Here is an 18,898-nt window from a genome sequence, read left to right on the forward strand (position 1 = left end):
AGTTCTTAGCTATAAAACAGGAATAACATTTTCTCATTCAGGTTAGCTTGGAGATTAAATGAGAGTATACGTAAAGCGCCTGGTATAATGATTTACAAATACTGAGTGACAGATATTTGCAATTATGTTAATAATCTGTTAAATCAGTTAGACCTTATACAAATGAAAATATCCAAATTTCAGGTAATTCTGTATGTTTAATCCGTTATTTCGGAAATAATCAACTATCCTCTCTCTCCAAGGGTCTTGAGAAGATTAAAATAATGCTAATGTGAACTCACATGTCCTCATTGGCTTGCCTGTGGTCTGATCTTTGCACTGTAGCCAGTGATCTTTAAAAATGCCTATCTGTCCGTATTACAGACAGTATTCAGTGTGTACATCATTGGTTTTTCATTGCTTTTAGGATAAAGGCCAAAAGGCTTAATTTGGTTCACCAGACAGGGCCTCCCCTGCCTTCTCTTTACCTGTCTATTAAGCCTGGCTCTCTGCTATTCAAGTCGACTTGGCTTTTTACAGATTATTAGGAACCCTGTATGTGTTACTATCCCAGGGCTTGTCTGTGGAACGTTTTTCTCTGTGCCCCTGGTCTTCTCTACTCCTTTATATCCTTTAGATCTCAGCTCAAAGGCAGCCCTCAAGGAAACTGTCCCAACTCCTCCCTTTTCTCTCTCCCCATCCCATCACTTTCCTCTGGCATATAGTCATAAAAATCTGGTCCCTCCTTTCAAAGAGCTTGTCTTCAATTCTAGTTAATCAATTGATCATACTGGTGTTGTAGATCCCTAGAGTAAAGGATAAAATATGAAGTTATCTTCCCCATTAGGCAGTGAGGGCATCTGCATTTCTTATTTTAAATCCCAGTGCTCAGCACTCCCACCAACTTTGTAAGATATAAATCAGATTATAGAACTCACTTGTCTGCTTAAAATCCTCAAAGGCCTGTCAATCACACTTGGAATCAAATCTAAGCTCCTTATTAATGGGCTCCCTAGATGAACTGTTTCTACATTTTCACTGACAACAGTTTCCACTCTTCCTCTCCCTTACGATGTTTCTCTCTGCCTCAAACATGCCAAATTCATTCCTGAAATCAGGGATTTTTGCATTTGGTTTTCCTTCCTCCCACAACATTTCTTACCAGCTCTTTACACAAAGCTTTACCTTTCTCATATCTTAGATCTCAACAGAATTTTTTTTCTATCTGAAGTACCTGGTTGATACCTTTCCCTCTCCACCATGCATTTTCTCTGTGAGTTCAATCTGAAATCTTTTTTAAAAAATTTATTTCCTCTCTCCCAAAAGTAGCCTGTAAACTCCCTGAGGACAGGTTGCCTTGTTGAGAACTGAATCCTCTGATTCTAGAACAGAGCCACCCACATTATAGAACATCTGTAAATATTTATTTGTTGTGAGAATGAATGAATTATAAAAACTATATTTAAAAGATACTAGTAGGAGGTTTACTCTCCTAAGAAACCATTTTTTTTAATGTTTTAAAAATCTTTATTCACTTTTTGAGAGAGAGACAGAGTGCAAGCAGGGGAGGAACAGAGAGAGAGGGAGACACAAAATCCAAAGCAGGCTCCAGGCCCTGAGCTAGCAGCACAGAGCCTGACGCAGGGCTCGAACTCACGAATCGTGAGATCATGACCTGAGCCGAAGTCGGACGCTCAACCGACTGAGTCACCTAGGTGCCCCAGAAATCTTTTTAATAGTGGATGTATTTTGCCATCAGTGTCTTTTTTTAAAGTATTTATAAATTGTATAATCTAAGCATTAAATTTTACGTAGCCTTTTCTGTTAAAATATTATGGAACACATTCCTTTGAAATTGTATTCCATTGCTATGGATTACTACTCTGTGGACTATTCACATAAGCTTATGAAGCTTCATTGTAATTACAAATTCACATAGAATACAGAGTATACACTTAGTAAATTTATTCTTCTCCTGTGCTTATTAAATACTCAAGTTTGCCTGTTGTAACTTTTTATCTTCCTTGGTTCTCCAACTGTATTTTCCAGAGTGCTGAGGGTGGTAAATTATGAAATTTAAATTTGTAACCTAACTATCAATAATGATTTCTTTTTTCTTTTTTCTTTTTTTTTTTTTTTTTTTTTGCTTTTCATGTAGGAAGTCTTAGGATAGGAATGCACCATGGGGTAAAAGTTCAGGCAAATTGTTAACCCAGATAAGCATCTGGACAGTTCTGGAAGTAAGGATGCATCTTTACCTCTACGCCAGAGTTTCTCAAGAGCAGCACTCTAATATTTTCAGATGGATAATTCTTCTTTTTCAGGATACTATTCTGGCATTTTAGGAAATATTTACCAGCTTCCCTGGCCTCTATCTACCAAATGCCAGTATCACTCTTCCCTCCAGCTATAAACAGCCAAAAATGTCTCCAGAGCTTGCCAAAAATTCCTTGAGGGGGCAAAACCACCCCCAGTTCTGTACATAAAGGAGGTACCATTTCTAACAATCATTTTTTTTAAATAAATTAATCTTTTTTTAAAAAATAGAGTGCTTTGGTTTTAGAAATGCTGACTCAAAGCCTTTATTTTGGGCCTTTTACTCTTTCTTGCCATCTTTCGTTTCTCTTAAGGCATTCCATAATCCTTATAAAGGTGACTCTAGACCATTGTTGATTTTCTGTCACTTTCTTAGGTTTCAAGTATCTTTGCAACTGAGATTTGAATGGTGGGTAAGTCTTGGGCCAACTCTGTTCACAGCCCCAAACCCTGTAAGAGTGGATATGAAACTACAGATACTTCATTGAAAAATCACTGAAGGATAAAAACACAGAGTTTAAGCTTTGTAGAAACAAGATATCTGAGCTGCAGTTTGAGTTTGTAGAGTTTTAGGAGTAATCCCAAAAGAGTTCATATTTCCATTTTTCTGTGCAGTTACAAATTATTTCACTTGTTTTTATTTTAGGACCTCCAGGACATACTGGCTACCCTGGCCCCCAGGTTGGCTACCCTGGCCCCCAGGTTGGCTATCCTGGCCCCCAGGTTGGCTATCGTGGCCCCCAGGCTGGCTTTCCTGGCCCCCAGGCTGGCTACTCAATTCCACCAGCTGGTTATTCAGGTGCTGGCCCAGTAGGGTTTCCTGTCCAACACCAGCCTGTGTATAATCAGCCAGGTGGACCTGCAGGGGTACCATGGATGCCAGCACCACCACCTCCATCAGGCTGTCCACCCGGATTGGAATATTTAAGTCAGGTAATTTCAAATAAATGAAACACTCATTTTATTTTTTAATAAAACTGTGCTTATAGTTTACTTAATGAAATTAACAAATGACTAATTCACAAAAGTCTGAAACGGCAAAACATTTTTCCCTAACAAATTACTATAATTCTTCTAGGTCAAGTTAACTTTTAAAGCAAAGTACAAATGTTAGGAAATTGTGTTTTCTATGATCTTGAATATAATCCATGGTAATGACCAATAGCAAACCTTTACTAAGCACTATTTTCCAGACTTTGTCCCTAAGTGTAACATATGTATTAACTTATTGAATCCTTTTAGAAACCTATAATATAGGTACTATTAATTACCATCATTTTACAGAAGAGGAACCTGAGGTCCAGAGAAATTATATAATTTGCTCAGAGTCAAAACACTAAGGAAGAGGGAGTGACTTTTTGCTACTGTAATCTTGGTTCTGGATTTCACTCTCTTTAATCCCAACACCAAATAACATCCAAGGAGGTGGAAAGAAACATTAAACTAAATTTAGTGTTGAGTGTCAATAGTGGTACCAAAAAAAAAAAAAAAGTTCACATTTTGTGTATAACATGAGTCACTTTTTTATTATAATTAATGAAAGTGTATTTTATGATGCTTTGTGCTTTGAAAGAACCAATTTTATTAATGCCATCAGTAAGGGGGAAAAATCCTGGATTATAATGTACTGCATGATACCATATCCCAGCGATGTGAGGGCTAGTATTTGTTTAGTGTTAGAAATCTGGTAGGTAGAATAGGAATATGAAATTCTATATGTCTAATCTATAAACAAATATCCCTGTGGTAACCATCCAGTTTTCAGTAAATGAATTATCTCTCTTGTACTGTCTGTACTAATTTAGTTTCCCACAATGCACTTGGGCAGCAAGTATTGTAAGAACTCTTAGTAGTTCATACATTTTCCAAGAAATACCTTAAATATTTTTTTTAAATCAAGGCCTTACAAAATATATAGAGGAAATTATTACCTGCTCCAAAGGATATCAAGCACACTTATAAATTTTTTTTAGATTTGGACAGAAGCTCTTTAAATGAATAAAGAATCTTAATATCTCTTAAGCCTTTTCAAGAAGGAACTTTTTTTTTTAATTTTTAGAGGGATTCCAGAGTAAGTCAGTTTTATTTGACCTGGATTTACCCACATTAATAGTGAACACATTCAATAGATTTTCAATTAAAGATATATTGACTTTAATTTTATACTTTTTTAGGTATAAAGTTATATTATTAAATATTGATAAATATTGATAAGTGATTATGTGCATTTCTTAAAATATAAAAACACTATTGTTAATTTAGTTGGCATAGAAAACATGGAAATATACTTACAGCTTTTTTTTTTTTTTTTTACTATAATAGATAGATCAGATACTGGTTCATCAGCAAATTGAGCTTCTGGAAGGTAGGTATTCATTGTATTGATCATATTTCTAGAAAGAGAAGATATTTATGCAGATAAACGCATATCAACAACCACAAATGTAATGCTTTCACTGATGTGGAACAGTTAAATCTGGTTGCTTACAAATGTCTCTCTTCTTCATGATAACAAAATGATGACAATTATCAGTAGCTCATTTCTGGAAATTAGGAGTCGACTAGTAAAATACTGTTACTCTGACAATCTGTCCTCATGATACAGACCTTACCTTAGAAGGAAACCAAACCAAACTTACTTTTGCTCCCCCTGCTCTTTAGAAATCACTCCAGTGATTCTGTCATTTTACATGACTTTCATCACTTCAGCTGTTTTTTCCGCAGTCTGTGATGTTTTTGAGATTGACACAGAGCCACATGCAGTATTTCAGTTACCTCAGTACATTTCTAAAGCAAGTAAACTTCTTCAGTTTGGATGGGTATATTTTGGAAAGTTGTATTCCTGCCTTGGGTTTGCAAGTCTTCTGTTGGAGTGTTGGAGGATGCTGACCAACAAGCCTGGAGGCTTGGCTTCTTAGAACAGCACTCCTGCTCCTGTGAATGGGACCTAACCTCAATAAATATCTCCTTGGGTACGGCACTCCTGAGATGCAAGATAAACTTAAGCTGTTAGATGTTTCAGGACTCTTGCCAGGGGAAAGAGAACTGGATGGATTCATGAACCCGTGTCTTTCTTCTAGATACAAAGAGTCTAATGAACATTTGGCTAGTTTTTAGAATATATCTGTTAAGTCCTTCTTCACCTCTCTGCAAAGTCCCTATCTGCTGGTAGAAACATGAATTATAAAAGCAGAGTAATAGATTTGGTTAGAATATACAGTTGTTGCCTATTTTATTTAAATTGCTTATAATGCACATTGTTAGATACTTATAATGTTCTTGTTTTGCTAGTGTGTATATACTAAGCTTTCTCTAGAAAGGAGTTCTTTCTGTTTGATAACTTGTGCCCTGAATTTTGTAATGCTTTATCTTAAGAAATTTGTTTTTGAGGTTATGACATCAAAACAAAACAGATACTGTACATTATATAGCACTCCATTTATAGTTTTTAAATGTGTTAGTTTTATATATACTTGTGAAATTTGTATGTGTTAATCATGAAATGTAAATAAAGTAAGCTCCAAATTTAGTAGTTACTAATTCTTCTCTTTTTTAAGAGATGTCTTTAATTGTCCTGTTTTCTTGTCTCAATGAAAGTGTATATTGTAACATTATGACAGGACAAAGAGATATAAAGCTTAGGAGCCTCTGGGTGGTTCAGTCCATTAAGCATTGGACTCTTGATCTCTGCTCAGGTCATGATCTCAGAGTGAATTCGAGCCCCACATTGGGCTTTGCACTGACAGTGCAGAACCTGCTTGGACTTCTCTCTCTCCTCTCTCTCTGCCCCTCCCCCAGTCTTGCATGAACACACCCTCCCTCTCTCTCTCAAAACTAAACAAAAATTTAAAGAGCGATGAAGATTAATCCGTTTATTTTTAGCATCTGAGTCTATGACAGGCACTTAAATAGTTCCCATTTCAGAACTTTATAAACAATGATAGCCATAGAATTCTTTTGTTTTATTCTCATTTTTTGAGTAACTTGGAGATTGTATAAACCCATTGATCTCATTTCATAGATGAACAAGCTGAAGAATTTTGAGATTAAGCTACTTAGTAAAACACTTAGATAATTGAATTCCATATTATGAATCAGTTTATTTTTTTTCTCGCATAACATTTAACTGGCAGGTCAAGGGTGTTTTTTACAAAGGAAGAGTCCAGAGCCTGTCTGAGCCAGAGCAAAGGGACTGAAGGGAGGTCAAGATGATGGAATTTATGAAGGACATCTCTATCTGACTAAAAGTCAATCACTCAGATATTACAGAGTGATTTTTGTCTCTCTGTATATCTTTTAATCGTTATTTTCGTGGCTTCTGACCTGCTATGACCCATGTTAAGAAGAATTATAGACAAGCAGGACCATTAATTGTTCCTTCCTGGCTCTAAGCAAGGAGAGGTTTGCAATGTGTGGTTCTGTATGGGAAGCCCATTGGTAAGATACCACTTGAGCGTCCGCATCCAGCATACTTCTGTTTCCCTGTGAAGACATTAGCCCCCTCTGAGGTACAGAGCTCACTTAGGCTGCCACTGGTCTAGATATCCTGTGAGTGGCAACCTTGGTTGCCAAGCACCTCTTCCCCTTGTCGAATATTCATCTCCCACTTCTGAACAACTACCGCTAAGCTAAACAAGGGTCCTCTGGGCCCAATGTGATGTTCTAATTTACCTTCCATTTTTAGCCTCTCCCTTCCTACATGTATGCATTAAGAGCAAGCCCTCTCATCACTTTCCCTCATACAGTGCAAAAAAAGATAAGCCATGCATAGGGTGTGTGTGTATACATAAATATATAATCTCAAACCAATTAATTTGATAAAATATGTCATAGAGGATAAACATAGCAACCATCTCATATTCCCCTACATAACTGAATATAAGAAAACTATAGCAAACAGATGGATGTTTTGTTCATACACCTAGCACAACTATTATCATCTACAGCATTGCTCCATCCCTTAGGAGCAGTCTGTCTTTCTGGAAGAAGTCTATGCAATTAGGAACATGTGAGTTGTTTTCTTTCCCATGTTTCACATACAGATGCTTAATTTCTATTCCTTAATAAACTCTCCTTTCCCTTTCCCTTTCTTCCTCTGTCTAGATCATCGCTAAACACCTTTCCTTTTTCTCCCTGTTTTACTAGAAGTATAATCCAAAAATGGTGTAACTACATATTGTAGGATCTTAGGATAGATCCAACATTCTTTTTATATAATGGTCATAATGGTTCCCTCTTTTATGTTTTTAGTCATAACAGGTTTTGAAACTAATAACAAATATGAAATTAAGAACAGCTTTGGACAGAAGATTTACTTTGCAGTAGAGGATACAGACTGCTGTACCCGGAATTGCTGTGGGGCTTCTCGGCCTTTTACCATGAGGATTATTGATAATATGGGCCAAGAAGTTATAACTCTGGAGAGACCACTAAGGTGTGACAGCTGTTGTTGCCCTTGCTGCCTTCAGGAGGTCCGTGAGCAATTACCAGAGTGATTTGTAAAGTAGTTCAGAAAGAATTTTTACCCTCTCATTGAACTTATGTAATCAAAAGAGATTTAATAAGGACAATTGGTCCGTAAGGTCTTGGTTTATACTTGAAAGTGAATTGTTCAAGAAGAAAGGCAGGTGAAAAACAATTGAGCAGTTAGCCCCATGTTGCATGAGTAGTGTGTCTCATGGGGTTGTGATCAGAGATCTCAGAGACCAGTCATGTTGATCTTCATGGAGAGTTGAGAAGGTAGGGCACCTTGGACAAGTCCCTTACCTAAAATGAACATGAAAGGCCTGGCCAAAGCCAAAGCAAGGACACTATAGAAAAATATCCCAAAATATCTTAAGTGTGTTCATCTCACAATTTTGGCCAACCTACGTAAGAAACAAACTTAGAGGAGGAGCCCTCCCTGAAAAATACCAATGCCTGTGTTTTTATGAATCCCTAAAAAAGTTAATGTATTTGAGTCGCCTATAAGGGGCGTATACTAGTTGTGAGTACCTACCTCCAGAAAGACCAAGTGTCTGTTTCATTTACTTGGCAGCCCAGTGATGGAGAATGTGGATCTCAGGGGAGATGCCGGGGCACAGAGACTTTACAGGGATGTGGGGTTTTGCTTGTGTCCCCGTTGGCTTGAGACCAGCTCTGCTGGGGTCTCTCAGTCATTCCATACAGGTAGCTGTGCCAGCGTGAAAGACAGAGTGACAAGCACATGAATATTTGAAGTCTAATACTGTACCTATTTTAAGAAGATAATCGAAGTTGTTCATACTGAATTATTTTTTTCCCCATGTCCTTTAGGTTAGATAGAGGAATCTCTGAGGAAATACTGAGAAATTAATGGAATATGCTCTACAGTATAAATAGTACATTAACATGTATTATACTATTTGATGGTAAAAAACGGACCTAGAAAGTCATCATTTACTGATGAGCACACTGAGGCACTTTCAAGGTCACCTCCCTAGTAGCAGAGCCAAGACTCCAAGCCTCATTTTCTTTCCATTTTGGCACCATTGCTATTCATATTTGAAAATTGCACCACCGATCAGAGCCATGTTCCTACATCTAAACCACCATTCTTTTTTAAAGTTTAAGAAAAGAGTTCCTTAACAATTTGGACATTTTTCATAAATGGGGAGATTAAAAATGTACGAGACCAGTAAAGCAAAGCTTAGGAGTGGAGACTATACGTGTAGCCTCCTCAAGTTTGTATCTCATCTTTGCCACTTTGTAGTTGGGAATCTTGATACGGGTTCATTAACTTCTCTTCCTCGGTTCCTTTCTCTATACATAGGGATGATAGTACCAACCCTGCAGGGATGTGTTATGAATTAAGTGGTGCTTTAAACAGTGTCTGACACTTAGAAAGTATTCAATAAATGAGTTATTACCAGGCATCATAATTATTATGATTTATATATATTCTTTTGCCTTTGTAGATTGAAGTCCATGCTCCTCCTGGTGTACCTGTAGGTTATGTTACTCAGACCTGGCATCCATGCCTGCCAAGGTTTACAATTCAAAATGAGAGGAGAGAGGATGTACTAAAAATTATTGGTCCATGTGTTGTGTGCAGCTGTTGTGCAGATGTTGATTTTGAGGTAAGAGATGTGATAACATTTATAGGTCTTGCTTTCCTCATATAAGAATAATATAATTTGGGAGGATGTTATAAATACATTAAATTTGTGTATCCTGATATTTCAAGAGGAAGTCAGTGTGCTTATATATTTAACTTTGGTCAGAGAGGTGATTTTTTGCTCTGATTACGCATCAGTGTTGACTATACTAAATGGAAAAAAGAGAAGCAGAGCTTCTTAGTCAAATAAATAAATATATGCAAAACATCCAACATTTGACCATGGTAGTTTCTATATGCAGGCTCCATATGTTATGCATTTAAGATAAAATGTTAACCTTGTGGGGCGCCTGGGTGGCTCAGTTGGTTGGGCATCCAACCTCAGCTCAGGTCATGAGCTCACTGTGTGTGAGTTCGAGCCCCACATCAGGCTCTGGGCTGACAGCTCAGAGCCTGGAGCCTGCTTCGGATTCTGTGTCTCCCTCTCTCTCTCCATCTCCTCTGTTCACACTCTGTCTCTCAAAAATAAATAAACATTAAAAAAAAAATGCTAACCTTGTCATCTAGGTCTGAGTGCCAAAGCATATGAATCCTTCCCTAGTCTGAAATACAGGTTTCCAGTGCTCTAGACCCTTCTTCAGAAGTTCTGACATCTTTGAGTTCCTACAAAATGCTCATGATACAGAGAGAGTTTTAAGAAAGATAGTGTAAAACATACTTCCCAATTATGTCTTTCCTTCTCCTTTTATTAAATTAGATTACTATAAACCACATGATAATCTATGTATCTATTACATGGAGGAATTAAATTACAGCAGTTGTCCAATAGATGTCCTAGCCTTGTAGCCCAAATTAATGTAGTTGCAAATGTTTAAAAATAGGGAGATTTTTGGGGCGCCTGGGTGGTTCAGTCAGTTAAGCGGCCAATTTCGGCTCAGGTCATGATCTTGCGGTCCGTGAGTTCGAGCCCCACGTCGGGCTCTGTGCTGACAGCTCAGAGCCTGGAGCCTGTTTCAGATTCTGTGTCTCCCTCTGTCTGACCCTCCCCTGTTCATGCTCTGTCTCTGATTCAAAAATAAATAAAGGTTAAAAAAAATTTTTTAATAGGGAGACTTTTATAATTTAATCTTGCTCTCGTGATTCTCGTGGAAAATCAAAATATGTTAAGCTACACCAACATTTTTCCACAAGAGGGGCAAAAATCTAAAACTGAGGAGGGCTGCCCCTTTGTGATAAGATATATGAAATCTGCCACTGTCCCCTGGCTTCTGAAAGTTTGCCACTGTCCAGCTTCATTCTTTTATATTATCTGCCTGGCTTCCCTAGTCATATGATTTTCAATTCCTCTGTTAGACCCTAGTTGTATAAAAGTGAATCCTTCCCTTTACTGACTTCAGAATAGAATGAGAGAGACTGGCAGTTTTGAGGAAACACATGTGATACAGTGGAGACTTTATGAAGACTCTTACAAAACCATATACATAGTGTAGGGGGGATGTATACCATACATGTGTAAAGACTTTATAGGTTTTTGTATAACAATAGTTCTCTATGTAGCGGTTATCATTCCTATGAATGAGCCAGAGGACTGAGAGGTAATTGTTCTTTCAGGGAATATTACAGAATTTTTGCTGACATATTTGTAGAAAGTAAGTGAAAATACTGGTGCAACAAATCAAGCTGGACTGTGAAACTTTTATATTTAATGCTAAGGAATTTAGAAACTAACCAGCAGCCCTTCTCAGTGGATGCCTTAAACCATCTGTTACATGTAATAAATTAACTACTCTCTTGTGCATCTAGGGTGGCATTAACTATGTAACATCTTTGAGGGGATTGAGAAAATATTCCCTTGAATCATTTTCTATAAGCTAGGTAATGGAAAGTTTGAAAGCAGGAATTACCAGTATGAGGAGCCACTATGGAACATGGACTCCATCATAGTGTTAATGGCATGGATACTTAGAGTAGGAAAGAGGTTATGGCCTGAACACAGCAGGAGCAGGAGCCGTGCTAAAGGAAGAAATAATTCAGAGACATTTCACAAGTGTACCAAGGGGAAACTGATTCATGGATTTGATGTCAATTGAGCATGAAAGAAAATTTGGAGAGGATTTTGATGTAATATTATTCCAATAGCTGAGAAGGAGATTATTTTTAAAAAGGACAGGAGAATCTGAAAACAAACCAAATAGAAATTCCATAAATAAGAACACTCATGGATGAAACCTCATTGGGAAGGTTGAGCTGAACATTAGATACAGGTGAAGAGGGAATTAATGAACTGGACGATCTATAGGAGGAAAATAATTAGGAGAGGTGAAAAGATAAAAATTTGAAGGGATGGGGAGACTGGGTGGTTAAGCATTCAACTTTGGCTCAGGTCATGATCTCATGGTTAGTGGGTTAGTGAGTTCGAACCCCACATCAGGCTCTCTCCCTCTCTCCTCTCTGCTCTGTTTCTCTGCCTCCCTCTCTCTCTCTCTGCCCCTTGCCCCTCTCAAAAATAAATTAAAACAAAAACATTTTTGAAGGGACCAAAAAAATTGAACGTATGTGAAAGCTAGAATAAACTACTTTCGCATATGCCAAAGAGGAGTCACAGAAAAAGAATACAGAAAATGTACTGAGATGATATCCAAAGAGATAAATGGATACGAATTCTGTAGACTAGATGCCATGGATTTTCAGAATCAAAAAGTGCAAGGAGTTCTGGGTAAGAAAAAGAAATGACACCCAGAGACAACTTAGATAAAATGTAAACTTAGACTAAAAAGGAAATCTAAAATCAGCAAGTGGGAGGGGGGAAGGTTATCTCAAATATGTAATTCCCTGACCATTAGGGATTATGAACATTTTACTGGCTATTTGTGTTTGTTCTCTTTGAATTGTCTATTCATATCCATTGCCTGTATTTTTACTGGGTTGTTTACTTTTTCTTATCAATTTATAAATGTAATTTGTGTGTTGAAGACATTGATCCTGCATCTGTCCTCTGATCTTAGTTTCCACAAATCAACCCTTTCTTTGTGGAACTTATTATATACATTTATTTATTTTATGTCACATATAGAAACGTATATCTATTTTAGTATCTTATGATTCTCCTGTCTTGATTATGAAGTTACCCCCAACTTTCTATTTTATATATGCCTCTTTTAAATCTTTTTATACTTAAATCTTTAACTCATAAAGAGTTAATTGTATTTATACAAGATTGAACATTTTTTTCTTTCAGGTGACTAGAGAACTATGTCACCATGATTTATTAAGTAAAGTATTCATTCCTTACTGAATTGAAATACATTACATTAAATTCCCACAAGTAATGGGATGTATTTTAGATTTGTCTCTGTTTCATTGATCTAATTATCTGTTCCTTCAAGTGCCTTATGATTCAATTATGGTAACTTAATGCTGCATTATATATCTAGTCCTAGCCAAACAGCCACTTGTTATTCTTCTTTATCATAGGTTTTTGCTATTATCAGATTTTTCCTTTCCTATGAATAGTAAGGCAATTTTTCAGAAGATAGAATCCTACTATTATATTAAATTTGTATTCAGTTTTTTTTAATTAGCATATTTGATGCTAAACCTCTCTCATCCCAGAAGTGTTATGTCTTTTTATTCATTCATATCTAATTTTATATTCTTCATAAGATCATATGGGTTTATTTATAAAGAACTTTACCCTTTTTTAAAAAAAATTTTTAATGTTTATTTTTGAGAGAGAGACAGAGTGTGAGCAGGGGAGGAACAGAGAGAGAGGGAAACATAGAATCCGAAGCAGGCTCCAGGCTGTGAGTTGTCAGCACAGAGCCCAAGGTGATCATGACCTGAGCTGAAGTCTGATGCTTAACCGACTGAGCCACCCAGGTGCCCAAACTTCCCTCTTTTTCTTTATGTTAACATTTTCCTAAGTAATTTATAGGCATTATCACTACTAAGCAGGAATGTGTATGTTAGGTTCTTGTTGTTAATATTAAAAAAGACTACTTTTTTTGTTTACCTTTTATCCAGTCTTCTGACTGGATTCTCATATTTAACTTCAAGAAACATTTTTGCTCAGGCACCTGGGTGGCTCAGTCAAGTCACATCTCGTGGTTCACAAGTTCGAGTCCCACATCAGGCTCTGTGCTGACAGCTCAGAGCCTGGAGCCTGCTTTGGATTCTGTGTCTCCCTCTCTCTCTCTGCCCCTTTCCGCTCATACTCTGTCTCTCTCCCAAAAATAAATAAAACACTAAGGGTTTTTTTTTTATTAAAAAAAAGAAACACTTTTGCTTATTTACACTTGATTTTTCTAGATACAAAATCACAGAGTAAATGAAATCATTTTTGCTCTTCTCATATTTACCAATTAGCTCCTTTTCTTTTCCAATCTACTTCACAGCAAAACTGAATAATAATGCCAATTGTGTGAATACCTATCAAGCTGATGACTTCAATTGAAATAGCAAATGTTTCATAATTTAGAAAGACATTGGCTACTGTTTTTCATAGTGATTTTCTATTACTATTTACCTAGATCAGGAATCCGCAAACTTTTTAAAATAAGAGATAGAAAACATTTTAGACTTTATGGGCCATATGGTCATTGTGTGCAACTATTCAAATCTGCCATTGTAGCATGAAGATAATCACAGACGATACATGAATACTGTGTATAACTATGTCCTAATACAGCTTTTTATAAAAACAGTGGGCAGGCTAGATTTGTCCCACTGACCATTGTTCGCTCACCCTGACCTAGATTTTTATTAAGAATTGATACTTAACTTTCTAAAAGCAGGGTATCACAATGGTCTTGACTACTCTGAAACAGAGTGTCTGGGTTTGAAAACCTCCCCATGTCTTCTTATCAGTGTGAACTTGGACAAATTCCTTGACTCTGTCTGCCTCAGTTTTTTCATATGAAAACTGTTTAATAATATATGTATCTTATAAAGATATGAAGAAAAAAATTACCTAATACTTATAAAGCATTTGTATGTTATACATATACTAAATATTCTATAAATGCTTAATTAGCAAGTAAATAAAATACTTTTTCAGTGTCTGATACACTAAGTTTTGAAATCTATGATTTTCTAGTATTATATAATTTATTACAGTATATTCTTTTGATACTTACCTGAGGTCTATGTGCTACTGTTCAATTTGAATTTTTTGCATTTATATTTATATTATAAGATGAACCTATAGATCTATTTTTAGAATACCTCTATCAAGTTTTGCTTCATAGGTATATAATACTAGTTCATTATTTTGAGAAGTTGCAGCCATTTCATTATATAGATTTTCCATTTTTAAATATCTAAATTTAGGTAAAAATTATCTGATCCTATTGACTTTTCATTTGTAAATCATTCCCATTTCTGAGCCTTTTCATAAAAAAATTATATGTTCTACTTCTTATGTAAACTTTTAAATTTCTTGCTCTAGGAATATAAAGGAGAACTGTCAATGTTAGTTAAGTCCAGTGGCAGGACTGTGATGGTTGCTATTTTATCTTTTGTATATTTCATTTAAAAAACACTTGAGAAATTAAATTTAACAATACATGTAAGGTTTCATTACTAGCTTCAAATGCTGATGACAGTTAGTAGTGTATACAACAGGTAGGCAAGAGGGATTTCTGTTAGTCTGTGGAGCCACAATAATGTTGCATGACAAATAACCCCTAAAGCTCTGTGGCTTAAAACAGTGGTATGTATTTTCATGCTTATGAATCTGCAGGGCAACTTTGCCTTAGGGACTCTATCCAACTCTGCTAGTTGGCTCTGATTTGGGCTGGAAATTGGCCTCAGGTCTATACCAGATATATTCATTCTGCAGCTGTAGCAAATGCAGCTACCTGGATCATGCATTTCTAGTGGCTGATCACTGGGGAGCAAGAGCCAGGCCAAACCATTTAGCCATGTTGAAGCCCTCTTCTCTTGTCACATCTGCTAACATTACATTGGTTAAGCAAGTCACATGGCCAAGCCTAACTATCAGTGTGCAGGGATATATACTGGGCCTACAGTTGTCGGGGGGAGGGTAGTGCATGAATATTTGCTGAGCGGTAATGGATGTTATCACAGTTATCATATTAGATGTTTGTTTCAAATCTTAAAGAACCCATCTACCCACACCAAAATAAAATGAGTCAACTGTTTTTAGTTTCCCCACATTTGTTTTCCTGTTCTCAACCTGAACTAGAGCTTCAGTGGGTGTTGCTAGCACTTGTGGTTCCTTGTGCATATTTGAAAAGGACATTTCCCCCTCTGGTTTCACAGAACTCTCCATGTACATGCCATGGTGAGTGTGGGCTCTGTTCATCCGCCCACATGCCAACTTGGTGAGGTCCATTTATCCAGCTACAATCTGTTCAACTCTTTACGATGGCCCTGGGCTTTCCTCAGGCAGAATTGTAAAATTAGAAAAACTTTACTTCAGAGCTCTTTTTATCTTGTATCCTTCTTGTTGTTCACTGTCCATCCACCCCACTGTCCAGTCTTAACCTATCCCTTGACCCGGGGCATCCCATCAAGTTACTTATTGGTTACTTAACTTTTCCTTTACTCAAAACTGCCAGTCCTCTTTTCCAGGATCTATGCATTTCACATTTTCCTGCTGATGGTGGCAGTGAACCCTCCCTCACATTTAAATGCTCAGCCTATGTAAACTCTCTGTGCTTCTCTTACAACAAAAGTAACATGGGGGATTAGTTTAGTACCTTCCTGATGGCTTCTAGAAATTTCATCTAAGAAACATTTTATATTTGTGTCTTTTCCTGCCTAAATTTTGTTTTAGATCAATTCATTTATTGCTACCTATCATAATGTAGAATAGGAAATGTTAAATATTTAAGCAGAACTACTTTCATGTAAGTTCTCTACAGCAAAGGTGTTTTTCATGCATGTAAAAGTAGATACAGGAATCCATATATATGTAATGAGTGATACAATGTTCATAGTTAAGTATGGTACATAATTTTAATAGAGTATTTCATTTTATTTCAACTTTTACGGTAGTTTGTTTTCATTTTTCTAGAATTCTTTAAGAATCTTTTTTTTTCCCATTTTAGATTAAATCTCTTGATGAAGAAACTATAGTTGGCAAGATTTCCAAGCAGTGGACTGGTTTTGTGAGAGAGGCATTTACAGATGCTGATAACTTTGGTATCCAGTTCCCTTTAGACCTTGATGTGAAAATGAAAGCTGTAATGCTTGGTGCATGTTTCCTCATTGTGAGTCTATCCGTAATAATCTTGGGTTTAGGTGGTTTCTCTAGTACCATTCTGAAATGGTTTAGTAAACTGTACATTTTTAAATGACCTTGTTAAGTTTATAGGCTTTATTCAAAGAGGCACCATTTAATTCAAGCCCTTAAATTTCATTTTCTCCTGGTACTCTGGGTTCACAGATAACTAGTTTCTCTAGAGAGTCTATACAATTTCATATGATAACAAACGGACCTCATGTGATAAGGAAGGGCCTCGGTCTTTGGAATTTTTATTTAAAAGTTGAAATCAGTGCATTGGAAAAGAAACTTGGCTTGAATCTGGGCTTACATGGAATAGACTCAGGAAAACAAGATTTCCTCCTGATTGATTAAATCATCTACTACAGGAGTGAAACTGCAATAAAAGTAAATAACTAGTCAAGCCATTAGATGGAACTGCCATTTGAGAGGAATGAGCAGTGATTCCAAACTTACCTTCACATCAAATCAGCTAGGAAACTTAAAAAAAAGACAAAAAACAAAACAAACAAACAAAAAACAAGTATCAGGCCATACCCCAATTTAACTAAATTAGAAGCTCAGAATTAGAAGTTTGTACAGCTCCCCAGGTGACTCCATATGCAGCCAAGTTCAAGGGCTCACAATAGTTTCCAACCCTAGCTGCATAATAGAAACACCTGAATAGCTTCCAAACTCCCTAGGTCAAGACTACATCCAGATAGGAAATCAAAATCTCGGGAAGTGGGATCAGGCCTGCAAGCTGTTTAGAACTGACAGGTGATTCCAATATGCAAGGAAGATTTAGAGCCACTAGATGAACATCTTAAACACTGACATTGGGGATGCAATCCCCAAAAAGTGGAAAGTGAGAGAATATACAGAAAAAGGATCCAGTTATTTCAACAAATAAATGTTGGGAAAATAAAAAGGTAAAAATAACATAATAAGAGAGAGACTTAAGAGACATCAACTCAATGTAATTTATAGCTCATATTTAGATACTGATTTGAACAAACCAGTATAAAAAAACATTTAGAAGGACTTAAGAGAAATCTGAACATTGGCTATTTGATGATATTTTAATGGATTATTGTTTTTTTCAAGATATCCTAATGATATTGGGCTTATATAAAAACAAGAGTCCAAAGTTTTACGGGTTCACACTGAATGTGTTTCAGTATAAAATGGTATGATATCAAAGATTTACTTTTAAATAAAGAGAGTGAGGGCAGGGGGATCTAGGGGATGGAGTAATTAATGAACCAAGATAGGTTAACTAATTATTAAAGCTGGATGAGTGGCCTTTGGGATTTTATTTTGCTATTCTATCTCATTGGGGATAGACTCAATATTTTCTGTATAAATTAAAAATAGAACCACAGTTCTGTTTAAAAATTGTGTTTTCACTGTTTATTTCACGTGAAAAGTAAAATCAAAACTTAACCATAGGGAACCATTTGACCAAAGGTAAATATACCGTCACTAAAGATCTGGTGTGCGAAGGGAAGAGAGGTTAGTCCAGGGTGTTTGGATAGGTGAGAAATGGGATTGGGATTTGTGGTGGGGTTATCAGAAAATGACTATGGGGTAGATTGGGCCTCTTCTGAAGGACTTCTAAATATTGGACAACTTCTTGTTGGGAAGATACTGACAATTATTTGGTTGGTTTTAAACTAGGAATAAATAAAATCGTTATTTTATTAGGAAGATAAATCCTGGTGCCTAGATGAGAAGTGAATTGATGAGAGGTAAAATTGCAATAGTGCAACTGCAAGTGAATGGTGATAAGAATTCAATTTTTTCTTTGTGAACAGATAAGGGAAAATGATAGACATGATAGAAAATCCATAAGACTTGATGAAAATCATAGGGAAGTGGGTCTGGTTAGACACTGATGTAGTGAGATAGTTGGGAGAAACCGTGGTGGACCAGTTTGCGGGAGAAATCATAAAACTGGGCCCCAAAACTCTTAAGATGCCTGCTACCTCTAAGATGGCTGTCATTCTAAAAAAAATCTGAAATGTGTACAGTGTATTCTGGTCTCAAGAAAAGTTGTATTACTAGAGGAGGAGAAAGGAAGAAAGATTGAAAGAGGAATATTCTAAGTGGCATGTGAAAAAGTGAAATTTAAAGAAATTACCAGAGGATTAATTAAATGAATGCAGAGCAAGGCGCCTGGGTGGTTTAGTCGGTTGAGCATCCTCCTTTGGCTCAGGTCATGATCTCACGGTTTGTGGGTTCGAGCCCTGCGTCCGGTTCTGTGCTGGCAGCTCAGAGCCTGGAGCCTGTTTTGGATT

The 18,898-nt window shown here is 36.6% G+C and overlaps 1 protein-coding gene and 1 long non-coding RNA gene across 5 annotated transcripts in view; one reads left to right on the forward strand and one right to left on the reverse strand.

Moving 5' to 3' along the window:
• Nucleotides 1-18,898, forward strand: part of LOC106975223 (phospholipid scramblase 1) — a 30,506-nt gene that overhangs the window by 10,350 nt on the left and 1,258 nt on the right. For all 3 annotated transcript variants that reach the window (XM_027061647.2, XM_053221328.1, XM_053221326.1), the window contains 5 exons: nt 2,942-3,228; nt 4,618-4,660; nt 7,546-7,766; nt 9,231-9,392; nt 16,444-16,605. In XM_027061647.2, the coding sequence (XP_026917448.1) occupies nt 2,942-3,228; nt 4,618-4,660; nt 7,546-7,766; nt 9,231-9,392; nt 16,444-16,605 (875 nt within the window). The remainder of the gene's footprint in view (nt 1-2,941; nt 3,229-4,617; nt 4,661-7,545; nt 7,767-9,230; nt 9,393-16,443; nt 16,606-18,898) is intronic.
• LOC128315282 (uncharacterized) overlaps nt 4,524-18,898 on the reverse strand; it is a 66,382-nt gene continuing 52,007 nt past the window's right edge. For both annotated transcript variants that reach the window (XR_008297948.1, XR_008297949.1), the window contains exons 3-4: nt 8,294-8,467; nt 4,524-4,688 (exon numbers count right to left, since the gene is read on the reverse strand). This is a non-coding gene — a long non-coding RNA (uncharacterized LOC128315282). The remainder of the gene's footprint in view (nt 4,689-8,293; nt 8,468-18,898) is intronic.

Source organism: Acinonyx jubatus, chromosome C2 (assembly GCF_027475565.1).
Source record: "Acinonyx jubatus isolate Ajub_Pintada_27869175 chromosome C2, VMU_Ajub_asm_v1.0, whole genome shotgun sequence".
Taxonomy (NCBI): domain Eukaryota; kingdom Metazoa; phylum Chordata; class Mammalia; order Carnivora; family Felidae; genus Acinonyx; species Acinonyx jubatus.